General features: G+C 35.4%; 1 protein-coding gene across 1 annotated transcript; it reads left to right on the plus strand.

The window, feature by feature from the left end:
• Nucleotides 1-411, plus strand: LOC143628044 (histone H3.2-like). Its single transcript, XM_077097724.1, has one exon. It carries the CDS (start codon nucleotides 1-3, stop codon nucleotides 409-411), a length of 411 nt encoding a protein of 136 aa, XP_076953839.1.
• The last annotated feature ends 18,676 nt before the right edge of the window (nucleotides 412-19,087 follow it).

Below are 19,087 nucleotides of genomic sequence, written 5' to 3' on the forward strand. Positions count from 1 at the left end.
ATGGCAAGAACCAAGCAAACCGCCCGCAAATCCACCGGCGGAAAGGCACCGAGGAAGCAACTGGCGACAAAAGCCGCTTGGAAATCGGCACCGGCGGCGGGAGGAGTGAAGAAGCCGCACAGATTCAGGCCAGGAACGGTGGCGCTGAGAGAGATCCGGAAGTACCAGAAGAGCACGGAGCTGTTGATCCGGAAGCTTCCGTTTCAGAGGCTGGTGAGAGAGATCGCTCAGGACTTCAAGACGGATCTGAGGTTTCAAAGCAGTGCCGTGGCGGCCCTTCAGGAGGCCTCGGAGGCGTATCTGGTAGGCTTGTTTGAGGACACGAATCTGTGTGCGATTCATGCTAATAGAGTTACTATTATGCCCAAGGACATGCAGTTGGCCAGGAGGATCAGAGGAGAGAGGCCTTAGGCTCATGAAATTAGATTTGAATTAGGGTTTATGCTGGCTTGGTATGTTACATATTTGTATGATGATGAAGTTTGATCTTTAAATGTAAATTAAGTTGTTTTGTGCAAATGGGTTCTGCAGTGTTGATTTTGGTTCAATTGTCTCAACTCTCAAAATGCTCCTTAAAACTCAAGTACAAATTACAGTCAATATTAACTTTTGATGCCTTCGTTTTGACTTTAATTTATATAAGTGGAAGCCATCTTTTACAAACAAAATCTCTACAGTTGGTATTTTTGCAAACTTAACAGAAGTAAAGCCTAAAACATTAGAAGCATGGAGACATCAAGATGGAGGATCTGCAGGGTGGAATCAAAACAGAAGAAGTCGAACACCCAAACAAGTGGCAAATGTGAGAATTTGTTTTGGTTTTATGGTTAGCCTGTTACCTATTTGTGCGTGTAGACATTGCAAAAAAAATCCAAAAAAATGAAAATGCACATTAAATTCAAAACACAACAAACTTGCAAGGGTACCAAAGTTTAAAAATTCAATAAAGTTCTTAATAAAAAAACACTAAAAATTTAGTTCAATTCATTCTTCATCTTATTCATTTTCAAAGTTTACTCCAAATCTTAATCATCTTCATAATCTTATCACCATCAACGGTATATCCTTTTGGTGTTTTGTTTTTTGTCATAACATCTAAAAAAACACATATAATTGTATTAATATTTAAGTAAAAATACATATCGGGTTCGGTTCGGTTTTTTTTGGTTTTTTAAAAATGGAAAACCAAACCGAAACCGAAAATTCGGTTTTTAAAAAAAACAAAAACTTAACCGTCGGTTAATGCTTTTCGGTTTGATTTTTCGGTTAAATCATTTTCGGTTCGGTTAATTCGGTTTTCTGCTCACCCCTAAAACATAAGCTCTTTATAAGATAGCAAGCACATTTAAAGTTAAAGTGTTGCGCAGACTTTTTTTCGGTCTTGAGTTATTGCTTCGTTTATAAATCATATGTCTGTCATCCACTTAATCGGTTTGGTTCTGATTTGTTTAGCTTAGAAAATCAAAGTTTGGTTCAAACCTTGGCGTAATGTTACTTACAGTTTTTCTCAAACTAACTAGTAAGGTTTTATTTTTGTGATTTTTCTTTGTGGGGAATGTGCAAGAATACACAAACTCTTTCGTGATGATGAGATGGTATACAACTTTATTACAACTCTTTATGAGTTATAATGTGTAAATCCGTTAATTTTTTTTAGCTAAATTGGTTACATGAATCATATTTAGGTCATTTTCTAAGGGGGTGTTTGGTATTTCTTATTTTACCTCCTTATAATTTTTTATTAAGTTAATAAGTTACAATATTGTAACTTATGAAACTTTTTCTCTTACAATATAAACAATCCAAAACACCTTATTACTTTTTAAAAAATTAATAAGTTAGTGAAAATAAGCAATCCCAAACACCTCATGTGCTTAGATTAGAGTTGATTTATTTTATGCAGCTAAATATTCTAGTTGTATTCAAGTACACCAATTTCAAGCTACCGATCTGACACGGTTGTCACTCTACTATTGCGTCTTCATTTTCCTATAAAAAGGTTGTATCTTCTCATTTTTTCTTACCTAAACAAATATTTCCTCTGTTTTTCACTTTTAATTCGATAAATCTAATTTTTAGTTATCATTTAAAAACGGGTAGCAGCGCAGCTTGTTGCCCGCTTGTCTTCTATTTCGATGTCATTATAAACATTTAAGTTTAAAGATAATATAATTATAATTGTAATAATTTTTGCTAGTTTTTTTCTGTAAGTCATGAGAAGAGTTGTATTATAATGTATGAACATGTATAAACAAAAAGACACTCATAGCAAATGAAATATTGACCAAGTCGTGTCAACTAGACCAAAGTACGTGTAGTCGTCCAAGTCATGTGTAGCTAGTTGGCGTGTCTCCTGTATGACATCCATCTATGTGCAGCTTACTAACAGGGCCGGCTCAACTGTCTCGAATGCTTAAAACCAATTAAAATGGTGAGGCCTTTTCTTTTCTTTATGCATATAGCATCAGAAAGTATCTAAAAATTATGAAATATTAATGATATGTAGTGATAATTGATATGAAACAATCCTCTTTAGTTTGTGGTTCATCAATAAGTTATTAATTCTAAAAAGAACTCTACTTTCAAAAACTCATAACATTTAACCCCCATTTAAGATTGAGGCCCTATAAAACTGGAGGCCTAAAGCCGTTGCCTCATTTAGCTTACACAAGAGACGGCCCTGCTTACTAAGTGTTGTGCGATCAACCAAAAGACTTTTTGCATGTATAATCGTGAGGGTATGTTTGGTATCCATATGAGGTAATGGAATCGACGATAGAATAGAATAAACGCGGAAATGGAATTTACAAAGGAATGGAATGAGTTATTACCATTTCAATGAGATGTTTGGTTACTACATGAGAATAAAATGAATTATTACTTTACGTTTTTTGGTAGGTAGGAAAAAAATTAAATTAAAATGGTAGTGAGTGGCGACGGTGGTGGGAGGTAGGTGACGGTCGTGGCATTAGTGGGCGTTGATGGTGGCTGGTGGTGGCGGGTGGTGGTGGTGAGCGACAGGAGATATTGGTGGCTGGAGGTGGATGGTGGCGGTAACGATAAAGGTGGCAGGCGGTGGTGGCATTGGCAGTGGTGGGCAGCGTTGACCGTAGGCAGTTGGTGGCGGGTGGTGGTGGTGAGGGGTGGGGGCAATGGTTGATGTTGGCGGCTGGCGGTGGCAAGCAGCTGGCATTGATGGTGATGGTTGGTGGCGGTGAACGACAATGGTGGTGGTTGGTGGCAGCGGCGGTGGTGGTGGATAACGTGAAAAAAAATATGGGGTACGGATAGAATGAAATTAGGGTGTTTTAGAGGGAATTGAATGGACTAGATAACGAGTCATTCCATTCCTTTGATCAACCAAACACATTTTTCTCCATTCTCTCACAATAGGCCATTTCATTCCGTTTTTATTCCTTCATAACAAACGCTACCTAAGTGGTTTTTTTTAAAAGATAATCATAAGTGAACAATTATTTATTACTAACTAGTTTGAGACCCATGTATTACATAAGTAATTGATAAAAATTTTTAACTTTAAACATTAAGAAATATACAATCAACAATAAAATTATCATATACTATTAATACAATTACAATTTACAATAAAATTACATGAATTAAAAAAGAAACATTACGCAAATATTTTATAAATAAGAAAAAATTTCCTTATACACTACATTTGTGGATGTATTGGTCAGATTATCTTGTTTATCAAGAATCAAAATCTTTAAAACATATTAATAAATATAATCTATGAATCGTTATATCTTAAAGTGGTCGAATTGGTATAATTTTACATGTGGAGGTAGTCGTTGGCGGTTGGTTGATTTATTTATAAAAGTTTATCGTTCAAAAAAAAATTGTATATATGGTAATTTAAATATGCAAACACAAAGAAAGATAAATAATAAGTAAAGATAAATATAATAAGTACATAAAAATATTTTAATAATGTTACAACATGTTCAAATGAGAGTCAACTTCTTAGTATGAAAATGCGGATTTTTGTCGGTTGTAATCACAAAAGAAACAATGTATTCACTAAAATGACATTAGAAATGATCATAATATTTTTCCGTATTAGTTTGTAACTTGATAATCCAGATACTAAAAAGGGACTTCAAAAATGAACATCTTACAAGTTTCAAGAATATGATTCAATACAACTACAACAACTATCTATTCTTAAAGCAAGGATTCAACATCTTTTGCATTTAATCAAGATAAATATAAATAATTGTAACATAATCCATATTTGACAAATAAAAACCCAAATTCATAAAAAAAGAAGAAGAATAAAATAATAGTAATGAAATTGAACCTACCTCGTACCTTCAAAAAGCTTTCCTTCTTGGCATGTTGCATACGTTTTTGTAGTAAGATATTACTATTAATTTTCAAAATGTTTATACTTACATATTCACTTTTAATTTATTTTAGTGCTTTAAATGATTTTATATTAGGTTTTTACATTTATTTGGGCGGGTTAATCCGAAATAAATACCATTTATTGAATATGGGTTAAAAAAATGAGAAGTTGTGAGAGCTTGACAAGTGGCAAAAAATAGTATTCTTTTATTAGAGTAGTAAAATATTAATATTAATTTTCAAAATTTTTACACTTACATATTCACTTTTCATTTATTTTAGTGTTTTAAATGATTTTATTTTAGGTTTTAACATTTATTTAGGCGGGTTAATCTGAAATAAATACTATTTATTGAATATGGGTTAAAAAAGATGAGGATTGTTGAGAGCTTGACAAATGGTAAAAAAGAGTATATTTTTATTAGAGTAGTAAGATATTAATATTAATTTTCAAAGTTTTTACACTTACATATTCACTTTTCATTTATTTTAGTGCTTTAAATGATTTTATATTATGTTTAAACATTTATTTGGGCAGGTTAATCCGAAATAAATACAATTTATTGAATATGGGTTAAAAAAGATGACGAATAATGAGAGCTTGACAAGTGACAAAAAGAAGTATTCTTTTATTAGAGTAATAAGATATTAATATTAATTTTCAAAATTTTTAAACTTACATATTCACTTTTCATTTATATTAGTGCTTTAAATGATTTTATATAAGTTTTTAACATTTATTTGGACGAGTTAATCCGAAATAAATACCATTTATTAGATACGGGTTAAAAAAATGAAAAGTTATGAGAACTTGACAAGTGACAAAAAAAAGTATCGTTGAAGATATTAGTGAAGGTCCCATCCCCGTATTCCCTTTATGAGCTTAACATTCACGTGTCTTGTCTCAAAGCAAAAATATATAGTTTTTGTTAAAAGTGAAAACGCAAATGCCATGAATGATATTGAAGTCTATCACATATATATATTTTTTAGGGACAATTACATATCTCTCTGCCAACTTTGAATAATTATATATATACCAAACTCAAACTTTTAATTAGATATATTCTCTTTCTTATACATTAATATTACATATTTATCCATTTAATTAAAATTAACTTACTAAATGATAGTTTTATCCTTCGTTTTAATAAAACTATAATTTTAGATATTCATTTAAATCACATATTACTTCGATTTCAAAGCACACCTGAGTGCATCAAAATCACATATTAATTTATTAATTTCACATATTTAAATCACACATTCACACAGGTTCGTCCCTAACGCAACACAATTATGGGTTTGATTTCTGAGTGAGATGAAATTATTGAATTTTTAAAGCCATTTTGTGGGTTTTGAGCATTGGATAAGTTTTTTTGCTTTGGAAACAACATCGATTAGGTTACAGTTGGTAATCGGAAGCAACATCAATTTAGGAATTGAACAATTTCATCCCTGGAGTCTCGATTGTCCTCCGATACAATCGGCGACACATAGAAGCAAAGCTTAAAGTCACCAATTCCATCTTTCTCAAATCTCAATCATCTCTCCACATTTAACCCGCTCTCATTTTCCTTTTTCGGATGTTCTAATAATCAGGTCTGCAACTCAAGGTATACCGTCGACCATGTTTCTTCGCTCCGCTGGTAAGAGCGAGGATGATCGTCGCAGCCGTGGAAGGTTAGTGGTTCTTCTCCCGCTTGTTTTATCAGTTAGATTAGATAGGGTTGCATAAGAAAAGGATAACTTGAGATATATGTAATTAAAGGTTTAGGTTGGGTATATATGTAATTTATTAAGTTAGCAAGAAGATACACGTAATTCCCCCTTTTTTTATACATGCAATCTTTAATGATATTTAGACAAAGAAAATAAAATTAATAGAGTGTAAGGTAATAGTTTATAATATATTAATAACATTAAAAAAGATGTGTTGGTTTATATTAATAACGTAAAAAAACATGTGTTGGTTTGTAAATAATTTGAATGAATATAAACGATGCCTGTTCATGTACGTTTGCTTAACTTTAACTAAACAAACGATCGAAAACAAACACTTAAGCAAACGTACCTTATAATATCTCATTTTTAAAGTAGGGTCTAAGGAGGTTGAGATAAGAGAAAACAATATCTATCCCATGAGATAGAGATCTTTCTCCCGACAAACTCCAACATAACGTACCATGATACATGAAAAAAAAAACATCTAAAAAAAATAACTAGTGCAAACATCTTGACGAAAGGAAACGAAAAGGTAGAACAAGCCACAATACCAAGACAAGCTAAAACACAATGACACGTATCTTTCCAAGTCCCTAACATTTAGAGGGTATTTGTTTTATTTTAAAAAGCTCTTCCTAACATCTTTTGTCTGCGCCACGCAGACGTTTAGGTCTACAGTGTGTTTGTTTTTCGGAATACATTTTATTAAAAAAAAGTTCGTACGCCCTCTTTTTAAAACAAACATTGATCATGTGCTTCAAATCTCTTCCAACTTCTTCTGCTTATTATTCAAACCATAACCTAGAGCATATTATTCATCTCTTATTTCCTTCAAATCCTAGCTCCTCCACCATCACACCTCCGACCACTCCCTCCATAGCCTTCGCCTACCTTCGCCACCTCTGCCTACCTCCAAGTATTATTATTTTATTGATTTGTGTACTTTACCTATATTTGTATGATTTGTGATGTAAGCGGTTTGAATTTGTGTATTGGATTATACGATTGAAAGTTTATAAGATCGGAATTTGTTGAAATCAGGTTTAATTGATGTTCGTATACTGATTATTGATGTTGTGTTTATAAATTTAGGGTTATTTTGTGTAAACGAGCTCGAACTTGACTCGTTTTGACTTACGAGAGCCCGAGAGTTGTTTTTTTTGTAGTATTACATGATATTCAATATTCATGTCAGACTTTATTTTCTTTGTAGATGATGTGATCTAAACCTTGAAGATAATCGATAAGAAGATGATTGATGTGCTTGAAGTAGTTTAATAATTATTAACTAAATTAACTAAAAATAAACACTAAGTAATATTCTAGACTCTCTAAAACTCGACTAAACTACTAACCGGCAAGTGAACCGATCGAATCTAGTAAAGCTAAGTAAATCCGGATATCGAACCCACGAGACTCTTTAAATTACGTTTATTAGCTAATTAGACTCGACAACAAAACACGAGTTATTAAATATGATGATGAGAAAACTACCTAGGCTAGAATCCCCTAAATTTCAGTAATGAATTAACCCGGGAAAATATTTAGTTATGGACTGTGATCGTAAAATAGACACTTAAAAGAAAACCCGAACAGGACCCCTGACCCTTATCAAGAGACACCTATGGATTTCTAACAAGTTTTAACGCACACCAGTATTGAAAATCAAGTTCCCTTACGGTCACCTAATTAATTATAATTTAGTTCCTTTATACGAAATCCTACTTTACAGCGCGAAAATTAAAGGCAATTTAGTATACTTAATTGATTTGACAAACAATAATAAATAATCAAACATAGACGGACTTCTTACGAAGAACTAAATCTAGCAAGATTAAACAGTAAAGACTTATCAATAACCTAGCACTTTACAGATTTTAGGTTAGCGGCACACTTAGGTTTATTTGACAATATTATTCCTATGACCTTATCATGACATCAATCATAAAACAATCAAGAAAACGAAGTAATTGACCTAATAACAATCCTATCATATGACAAGCAATAATCAAGGAAAACTATGGAATAAAACTCATCAAACAATCCTAAGCATTCATATGCATCAATTAATTATAAATAAATCTTTTACTAAACCATAAAAACCATAACGTAAATAAATCCCAAAGTCAAATCAAAACATCAAAGTAGGTTCATCATAAGCCTAGATAGTTCATGCAATTTAGCCTAGCATCTTAATTTTAAGCAAAACAAACAATAAAGAACTCATGGCGTTAAAATAAACGAAAACGAAAGAAACAAAAGATAAAACCCGTGTTCTTCGTCTTCAAACAATATGTTCAACACCATCTGATTCTTCGACTCCAAAGCTGCTAAAATCTGATCTCGGACGCCTCGGAACTCACCAAATTCAGATGGAACTTCAGGGTATGCTTAAGGGTGAGTTTAGAGGTTTTTAGGCAACATGAGTCCAAAAATACATAAGACGGTTAAAATAATCTGGAATCTTCCAATATAGGGCCGCCGCGCCGCGCGGCGGGCTTGGCCACCCCGGTCGCGCGGCGCTCCGGCGTGATTAGGGGGGCCGACCGTCCTAGCCGGTCCGGTTCTCTTCCTGGTCTAGTCCGGTTCGTTTCCTGATCCTTCGGTTCTCTGGTTCAACTTGTTTTTGCTCTTTTTTCGTCCTTTTTTCACCACAATTCAAACCCGAAACCTAAAATATAAAAATATGTTAGTAGTATACAAATCTTACGAGAAACCCAACAAAACTAATAAAATAATAAATAAAATGTACATGAGATTAATGTATATTAAACTTTATATCAATGATTATTACAATCATGTAATGAGTGGTGAAAACTTCAATATATTAAGAGCATGGGATTGCCCCGCCTTCGTAACGGGTCCGAAAAGACCGAACCTAAGACTTTGATCCAAATGAGTCTATGGAACTAGAAATCTGGAAAGACTTCCTAGAAGATTTGTATGAAACCCTAATCACCCGACTCCAAATTGCAACCTTTTTCGGTTCAAATCCGTTTACCAGAAATGGAACTCGAAAATTTGATTTGTTGAATTATTAGTGTTTTTTTTGGTAGAAATTGATTTGTAGAAATTGTTTTTTTGAATTTTTATTAGTTTCTTTTGTAGAAACTGATTTGTTGAATTACTATTAGTTTTTTATTCAATTAGTGGTTTGCATAATTGTTCAATTATTAATAGTTGTTTTTTTTATTGAAAAAGGTTTGTAGAAAGTTTAGGACCAATGAAGATCTTGCTGCATTAGGTTTGCATAAAGTTTTATGTTTTAAAAAATCAGTTTATTTAAACATCTGTTTATTTTAGCAGTTGGCAGACGTTAAAAAACAAACAGTCTTTTTCTTGCAGACTGCAAAGATTAGGTCCATCTTATATTACAGATGTAATCCGCAAACTGTAGATATTTAATATATGAAAAAACAACACCACCTTATTTATCTTATGTCTTGAAAATTTCTATCACCGATCATATTCTCGTAGATGTGAATGCTTACAAAATTTCTTTTAATTTGCTCATTCCAAGTTAGTTTAAATTTGTTGTTACTACTTTTTTTCATATCCGTTCATTAAGAAAATAAATGTCCTCGCTTTCATTTGTTTATATCTTAAACAAACATAAATAAACGAACGTATGCGAACATAAAATCATAAATGAACAAATAAAAGCGAGGAACATAAAAAAATAATCAAAATAATAATAAAAAATGCACCGGCACAAAACAATGACGTCGAACCGGCCGGTCTGCCTTTAAGATAAAAACCGCCAACCGTCACCATGAACAATAAGAGAAGTTCCTATAACTACCCACACGTACCCCTCAGTACCTACGCTTTGACCACGATGGAAGAACCACAACCAACTCCATTGATGATCAACAACACATGCTTCACCATTTACCGAACACTTCAACAAATCGAAGCCGAAATCATTCAGTTCACCAATCTCCCAAACAATACACCCTCTCTCGATCTTCTAGCCCAACACATCAAGAGCAAGTTAGTGTTCATCAGAAGCATGTTGAACGCAGAAATCAGTTCTAAAGGCACGAAAGCTCATGATTTGTTGGAACTCGAAGGGAGATTAACCGAACTGGAAACCGAATTTTACGAGTCGAATTTGCATCCTGTCATTGTTGAAGATCGAAGTGACGACAGTGAGATTGATTCTGGTTGTGAGTCACGCTTTGATAATGATCGTGTTGATGTGTCGAGTGGTGATGAGGCTCCGGAGGTGTTGCATGATGTCCTGGAAACAGTGTTTGAATGTAAGGGTGAGGTTACGGGTGGTGGTAAGAGGCGGCGGTGGTGGAGGACGGTGGCGGTTTTGACGATGGTGAGTGTGGCTTTAATGGTGAGTTTTTCTGGTTGTTTGGTTAGCAATCAATGTGAAGGTTTTACTATCCCTACTTGATTATTAGTTTTACTTGTTCTATTAGATTAGATGAAAGTTATTTATTCCTGTTAAATTTATAAAATGTTTTGTTTTTTTTTTCTGTCGTAAGTTTTTGATAAATTATATAATGTTCATGTTCTCGGTGACGGCTAAGTCTTAAGAAGCATGCAAATGGGCTCAAAATGAGCTTTTGTCAAAGGAAAATAACTGTGAATGAAGGGTTAAAGGGTATTTAAACTGAAGTAGTTGGCCCAACCTAACTTCTATGCCCAACATAACTCACTAGGTAGTCTAGGTCAATGGGTATAAAAGTGAGCTTACAACGCCTTTAATAAATATGAAATAATGTGGCATGCAGGTTCGTATACATGCATTGTTTGGTAAGCAATTATTATGAAGAGATTATGAAATCATCCATTTAATTGGTGCAAAAATAAGGTGTTGGCTTTTGTGCAAAGAAATGGAATTGCTTATTCTAGGGATTTCTTTTTCAAAATATAACGAAGAGTGAATGGCAAATGGTTTCTAAGAGGGAAATTTTATTTCATGTTTTTTGGTGATTCGCTTTTTCAAATGGAGTATTCTAAATTTTTTTAACCGTTTTAAACTGGTAAATTTTTAAAATTGAGTGTTGTAGTGTGAATTGGGGGAGAGAGTCATGAGTGTACTCATGTAAGTGAGTCGCACCAATGGTACATGGGTGGAAGGCACCGTGTGAGGTGTGAGACCCATGGATTCATGAGAAGCGAGCTGCACTAGTGCGGGTGAGGCATGGTACATGTGAGGCATGAAGCCCATGCATGTTAAATAGCCTTAAGGCCATTCTTTAATCTGATCAACGTTAAATTTAACCATGGAATGATCGTACACCTTACTTCAAAATGACTCTGTTGTAAAATCCTCACTTCATGTATGTGACTGGTTATGCTAGAATCTTTATAATTTATTTAATGGTGTTCTAAAGACATGACACCCCAATTAAACCACTTAATAAATGTGTAGCACTTGCATATCAAAAGCCATGAAACTACCATTTGTAGAATTTTTTCACAATTTACATTCCCTGAAGCCGGATCCCCTTAAATTACTACCATTGAGGAAATAAACATTCCCATCCACTCAAAGGTACCCACCAAGGTGGATATCCTGGGTCCACTACCACAGATAACCCAATTTCATTTGGTTGCAGAGCTACTCCACTTGAGTTGAATCTCATGAAAACAAAATGTAAAATGTCAAATTTCCAGATATCCAATTATCGTTATTTGCGTGTACATGTGTTGTAAATAGTACAAGTAGCATATTTTATAACTTTAGCTAAGAGCTTCTGCTAGGCGAAAGGATTTCCTTCTACACATCCACCGTGGCACTCCGTTTGTGGGAAGAATGCAAAAAGTGTGCATTGGGGCTACGCTTCTCAAACTTAACACATCAATTCACAAACCAACTTAACCCAATCTTTATTATAAAATTAATATATCTTTCTTTCACATACCCAATCCAATCAAACTCAAAATTTCCACACTCATTAGCAACCCAACCATTATTATTTTCAATAAATGTAATTTATAATTGTTTTTTTAAGTGGCTAGAAATATAAAACATAATAGCTTTATTTAAAAAACAATCAAACTATTTATTTTAAAATATTAAAAAATCTATACTCATCATACATGCTAAAATAAGTAATATTAATTTTTTTAAGTAACTCATTTTTTAATAAAATTTATACCTGTATGTTCACGAAAAAAAGTTGAACAAGGTTGTGTTTTTAGATTTTTATAAAAACTTAATTATTAAAAATTAGTAGCAAAACTCAAGATTAGACGTAAAACTATTTATTGTGAAAGAATAAAGAAAAAAATTAAAAAGATACCCACTCATATAATGATATGTGACACCAATATGGGTTGCAAGCTAGTTTGCTTTAGTTCATCATATTTTCAAAGATTTTTAATATTTTTTTTCTATATAGTGCGGCAAACCACCATTAGTTTACCAATGAGAGTAGTCTAAGGGTGCTTAACATGCGAATTTGGTAGGCCCCTTTAACATAAAAACATTTTTGTATGGATATAAGAGCATCCACAATGGGGTGTGGAACCCAAGATCCTGATCTACGTGGTGTACTACGGACGAGGTGGCTACAAACTTTCTCGTTGTGGAGTAAAGTCCATGGACCAAAGTTTGTTCCTGCAAACTAATGAGGTGGACAACTTTTTCTCTCTCTATCTGACATACACATATAGGTATATTATATACATATATATTATATATTATTATAATTAGATTTGTAGAGGTTTGTTGTTGTGGGATAAACGGAGGCTTTCGAGAAAAGTTTAGAATCTGACATGAAGCTGATGTGACGGTTTGTGAAAGTTTGTTATTGTAGATGCTCTAATGGGGTGTTTGTGGTAAGAATGAATATGATAGTGTTATTGGTAAAATGAGTTTGTAAGAAATATAGGTAAAAAGGTGATGTGATGGCTGACTACTCATGTTTGTGGAAAGAATGAGGCGTTGTGGATAATCTAACGAGTATTAGCCCGCACATAATTTAACTATGATTTAATGAGTAAATTACAGTTTTAATCCTTGTTATTTGGTAAAAATAATCATTTGAGTCCAATAATTAACTTTTTCAGTCACTGTTGCTACATTTCTGTTTAAACTAAATGTAGACGTCTAGCAACAACCAAGTTTTCTAGTTATTTTTTTTTGGTAAGACAAAAATTCGCATACACACACACTAATACTTTATCATACATTACATGCGCGAAATTCTAGATCGTTGATTTTCAAAAACATGCTAACCCTAAAATCATAACCACGCTAGCCGATCTTCGTCCACCTCTACTCTTATCAATTCCGTCCACCATCAACGTCATCGCTCAAAAATCCGTCATCATCCAGCGATTTTGTCCGCCGTCGAAACCATCATCCATCGTCGTGATACACCGTCGCCTTTTGTTGTTCACAGGTTTGTTTAGCTTTTTGATAAGAATTGATATTAAAATTGTAGTCAATTGATCAATTAATCTTTGAAATAAATCCAATTAATCATCAATTTGAAACTTCAATCGATCAATTTTGACTTTGAGTGATGGGTTTTAATCTTGAAAGTATCATATTTAAGCCTGAACGCTTTAGGTTTAAGTCTGAACATTTTAGAATTTAACCTTGAACGTATTTCGCGTACGTAATGTATGTTAAGCGGTTATTGTATGTTATATATATATATATATTGAACTCTTTTTTTTTCAACATTCCAACACTATTTATTCTCTCTCTCCGCAAGTTTCCCAACAACCTCTCTCTCTCTCTTCGCAAGTTTCCCAACAACCTAACCCCTATTGAATACCTAACTACTCCCTATGCTATCCATATCACCACCCAACCACTAACCACTGTTGATTAGAGAAACAACCTTAAGACTCCTAAGTCGTCGGAGATAATCAATAATCATCTAGATCGTTAAAAATCTTCAAACCCCTCATGTGTCTCGGTGGGGGTGTTTAATCAAACTGAAAAATGCATTCAAGTTCTTAACCACATATACACAATTTCAAGTTGAATTGGCCCTTGTTTTTTTCATGCTTTCTTACACCATAAAAGGGCAATTTGGAAAACATAGTAAGCATGATAACAGATAAAATCGAATAAGCAATGCACACACACACAAACACTAAAACCCTAATTTCCTAAGAACAAACACATGTAGTTAGAAAATAAAATGACTAAATAAGCCAAAAAACGAAATCACAACTGCACATTCTGAAATTTATAAACATACATTTATGGGAGTTTTGGTGCAATAAGGGTTGTGCCATACGCTTCTAATGTGTGTACCATAATGAGTCATCCTACTTGTCTGGTTTGTTGACAACTGTCCATATTAGTGGTATTGTGTCGGTTTTTGGTTTATAACCTTCTCTCTTTCATGTATCTCTCTTTTAAAGATCTCACCACCGCCATCCTCTTCTTCATCTCGGTAATCCATCGGTTTATCACGGGGTTATAACACAAATAGGGTGATTCCAGAGAGAGAAGCAGAGAGAGGAAGTGTTTGCTTGTTGTTACCGGCGGTTCCTGGCAGTGGTTTCATCGGCTTAGGCCGACGAATGTCCATTACCGGCCGTCTATGGTGGCGGCGAAGGCGTCTCTGTTATCTCTCCCTGTTTGGGAGGCAGCGTTGTGCCTCTTATCTCTCTACTTGGATCATAGTTCGTCTATCGTTGCCGGGTTTGGGGATGTTGTTGGACACGGTTTATGAGGTTGGCTATGGCAGTGACAAAGCTACAATGTTGACAGTTACGACCTAGATTTCTACTGTTGCTGGTTACCCACCTCTATTTCTGATGTTGTTGGGTTTCTTATCAAAACCCTAGCTGATGGAGGTGTTGTGTTGATAGTGGTCTGACAGGGGTATACCGATTTCTATTGTATATTCTAACTGGATTCGGCACGTTCTTCATCGATTTCGTTGTTTATGATTTTCTCAAAGGTTAGTCTTCATGTTGTTAGCGTATCATGCTGTAGGGTTCGTAGGTCTTGTTGGCCCAGTTTATTATTTGAAGTCCAAAGGGCAGATGGGTGTAGGGTGGCCGGGCCGGTTTAGATTTCTTGCTTAATAATTTACTAACCTTAGTTCAATATCTATATAAACCACATCATGTACTTGTAATCTTTGTCACTCAATAAAGAATACCTAGTTGCCACCCATGGACATAGGTCAGTTTAGACCGAACCACGTTAAATCCTCGTGTTCGTTATTGCTTTCGCGTGTGTGTTCAGTTTCGTGTGTGAGTTTAATCCTAACAAGTGGTATCAAGAGCTTAGGTTTAGATCATGCGAAGAACACGTTGAACCAGCCAAGTCGCTGCCAAACCATCCAGCCGCCGCCACCCTACTGAGCTATTTGGTTCTGTTGCCGCCTACGGTTTTCTGATCGCCGTTAGGGTTTACGCCGCCGTTGTCGCCGCCACAGCAGTCGGCTGCCACGGTCTATCGCCGTCAAGGATTGGAGTTTTTGGGTTCCATACGAAAGTAGTTTGAGCACCGCGTAACCACCATTTGACCGCCACTAGAAACTGCTTCAGATCTGATCGAAAAGGGCAACTTATTGGCCGAATTGCAGGTGCGTCCGTCGAATAAGAGGCTTGAATCGATAGAAGGAAGTAGAGTTTGAAAAGAAAGTGCCGCCCAAAGTTTTTGTTCGAGATCGAAAAGTTAGTTTGGTGTTTGCGATGGACTAGAAAAAGGAATTTTATTTATTCCTTTGCTTTCTGGAGTTCATTTGCAAATTGCATTTGAGTGGGTCAAGATCCGGTTTAGAAAAGTACGAGCTAAAAATAGCTGAATCAAGATCCTAATTTTGTTGAAAAACAGTTGTTAAGCAAGAAGAAGCGTTAAAGAAACAGTGAACCAGTGCCAACCGCGTTTGTCAGGTTTTATCGTTTCGGTTTAAAGTTTCAGTTTCTGATTTACAAGTTCGTTATTCTGTTGCGTTTAAATAGGTTGATTTTTAACAGAGTTCAGTAATCAGCCGTTAAGTTCAGGCTCGTGCCATTGCTGTGTTTGTCTCTGTATTTATCTAGGTTTTTGTTTAGTCATTGTCATGGTAGAAGACAGAAAGGTTTCGATACAGAAGATTGATGGACAGAAATTTGGTTGGTGGAAGATGCAGATTAAAGCTTTACTTTGTCAGAAAAACTTGGATGTAGTGCTTGAGGATGAAAAACCAGAAAAGATGTCAGAAGCAAATTGGAAGAAGTTGGATAAGAGGTTAGGGCTTGCATTACTTTATCATTGTTGGAAGATGTGGCGTTTAATATCATGAAGGAAACCACAGCGCGGGGTATGCTGGAGGCACTGTCCAACATGTATGAGAAGCCTTCGGCAGCTAATAAAGTCTATCTTATCCGAGAGCTAGTGACAACAAGAATGAAAGAGGGTGGGTCAGTTACAACGCATATTAATAATCTTAATTCGATCTTGTCCCGCTTAGTGTCAGTTGACATTAAGTTTGATGATGAAGTTCAAGGCCTGTTGTTATTATCCTCTTTGCCTGATAGTTGGTCGCAAACAGTGACTGCGGTTTGTAGTTCGTTTACAAAAATTACCTTTGATGGGATTCGGGATATGATTCTGGGAGAAGATTCAAGATGCAGAAGTTCAGGTTAATCATTAGGCAATATGTTAGTCACAAAAGGTAGAGGTAGGGGAAAGCAGCGAGGCAGTGGGAGCAGGAAGAGGAGCCAGTCTAAGACTCGTAAAGATATTGATGTTGGAGTTGTAAAGAGAAAGGACACTTCAGGAATCAGTGTTCGAATGGTAAGAAAGAGGTGAACGTTACAGAAGACGACACAGATGACGGGGTCAATAGTGAAAAGGCTTTGGTTTGCAGTGTTAAGAGTAACATTGATTCTTGGGTGATGGATTCTGGTGCATTGTTTCATGCCACTCACTATAGTGAAACGATGAAGAATCTCAATTTTGGGGATTTTGGAAATGTTTGACTAGCGAACGATGATATTTTAGAGGTTACGGGTATGGGAGATCTTGATTTGATAACTTCAGCCGGTAGTTCTTGAACTTTGAAAGACGTGAGGGTTATTCCAGGTTTGAAGAAACGTTTGGTTTCAGTTGGGCAGTTGGATGACCAGGGACACGGTGCTAAGTTCGGGAATGGGCAGTAGAAGGTAGTCAAATGGAATCTCGTGGTTGCTCGTGGCAAGAAAATGGGTTCGTTGTATATGGTCGATATGTCACCGAAAGGAGTGGATCCAGTTTTGGTGAAAGACAAAATCCGGTTCACAGAATCTCGTGGGCAGAAGAAGGTTCGTTTTGCAAGTAACAAACCCAGAGCCAAAGTGAAGATTCATGATGAACGAGCTAGGAAGGTTAAATCAGTTGGGGGACATTGTGACAGTGGAAGCGGAGGTCGTATTTCAGTTACAGGTCCAGGTCATCAGTGGATTAAGAAAACCATTATTCCAGCTGTAAAAGTCTCTCCAGTGAATTACTTACTGAATATGGAGAGTGTTTGTTCTCAGGCTATCTTAGAATTTGGTAGTTCATTACGGTGGGAGTCGGTAGGGATAGAGAGCGGTCGGGAGCAGTTTTAGCTGCGATTGACGTGTTGGAGCTCCGGAGAGCTTCAACGAGCCTTCAGGTTCATTGATGAGAAGGCGGTGGTTCGTAGGCCTTGTTGGCCCGGTTTATTATTTGAAGTCTAAAGGGCAGACGAGTGTAGGGTGGCCGGGCCGGTTTAGATTTTCTTGCTTAATAATTTACTAACCCTAATTCAATATCTATATAAACCACATCATGTACTTGTAATCTTTGTCACTCAACAAAGAATACCTGGTTGCCACCTATGGACGTAGGTCAGTTTAGACCGAACCACGTTAAATCCTCGTGTTCGTTATTGCTTTCGCGTGTGTGTTCAGTTTCGTGTGTGAGTTTAATCTTAACACATGCTGCCTCAGTTTTTTTGGGTCTTTTTTAGAGGGACAATGATCTATCGATTTAGGGTTTCTCCAAACCAAATTGTGTGCAGGTGTGATTGACTAGCGTTGGGCGATTGCTCCAGTTGGTTTGGCAGAGGCAATTCTTTGTTGCCTTTGGATGTAGTTATGGTAGCAAGCATCAAGTTGTTTTGGTGGAAACACACATGAATGGAACTTTAGTGAGATGCAATTCATGTTGTTTTTGATTATTGGTTTATGATTAAGTTTTTGAGTTCATCTCAAGTAATTTTATAAATATGAAAGACCTTTATAAATCTATAAACTTATGAAAAGCTTTGGTGTTCAATCATTCTATTTTTAGTACGGTCTTACTTTTGGTTGAGTGCTATTATCTTATAGCATAAGCTATATTATTTATTGTTTATCTTATTTCATATATCTATTTGATATCAATATATTTGTGGCAGGCTTAATCTTGATATTCAACATATTCTTGGATGCATCGAATCGTTACCTTCTGCCAAGCTAAACAAGAGCCTAGGACTCCCATTCCTAGACAACTTCAGTCCTTAGTAGTTTACATTTTGGCTTTATAACAAGAGCCTAAGATCTAAAATTAGTTTGTGTATTATAACAATTAACCCCTCTATCTTCACTAGTTTACATTTTGGCTTTCAAACTTATGAATTTTAACATACAAAGGTATAAGATTAACATTATATGCTTGTAAAGTTATATATAAAATTATGCATGATATTAAAATTACCGATATCTCACCGCGAAAACCGATATATCATCTATCGGTCCTCGTCCGATATTCGATATTTTTCCTCATTAACTACATAACATCTAATTGGTCCAAGAATAACAACACGGATACCTATCCGGATACCCTCCTAATATGCAATCTTAACAGCCCATTTCTCACTTCGTAATACGACGATCCATCCCCTCTACTACTCATATTTCCCCAAAAATTCAAACCTAGAGGTGGCAAACGGGTTGGGTTGGGTTGGGTCGAATGAGTCATGAGTCGAAATGGGTTTGGGTCATAATGGGTTAGGGCCAAAATGGGTCAACTAAAAAAGGGTTGTTTTGGTTTGGATTAGAATAGGTTAGGGTCGGAACG

Source organism: Bidens hawaiensis, unplaced genomic scaffold, assembly GCF_021521415.1.
Source record: "Bidens hawaiensis isolate Kalapana, Puna unplaced genomic scaffold, B.hawaiensis_p1.1 tig00004774_1, whole genome shotgun sequence".
NCBI lineage: Eukaryota > Viridiplantae > Streptophyta > Magnoliopsida > Asterales > Asteraceae > Bidens > Bidens hawaiensis.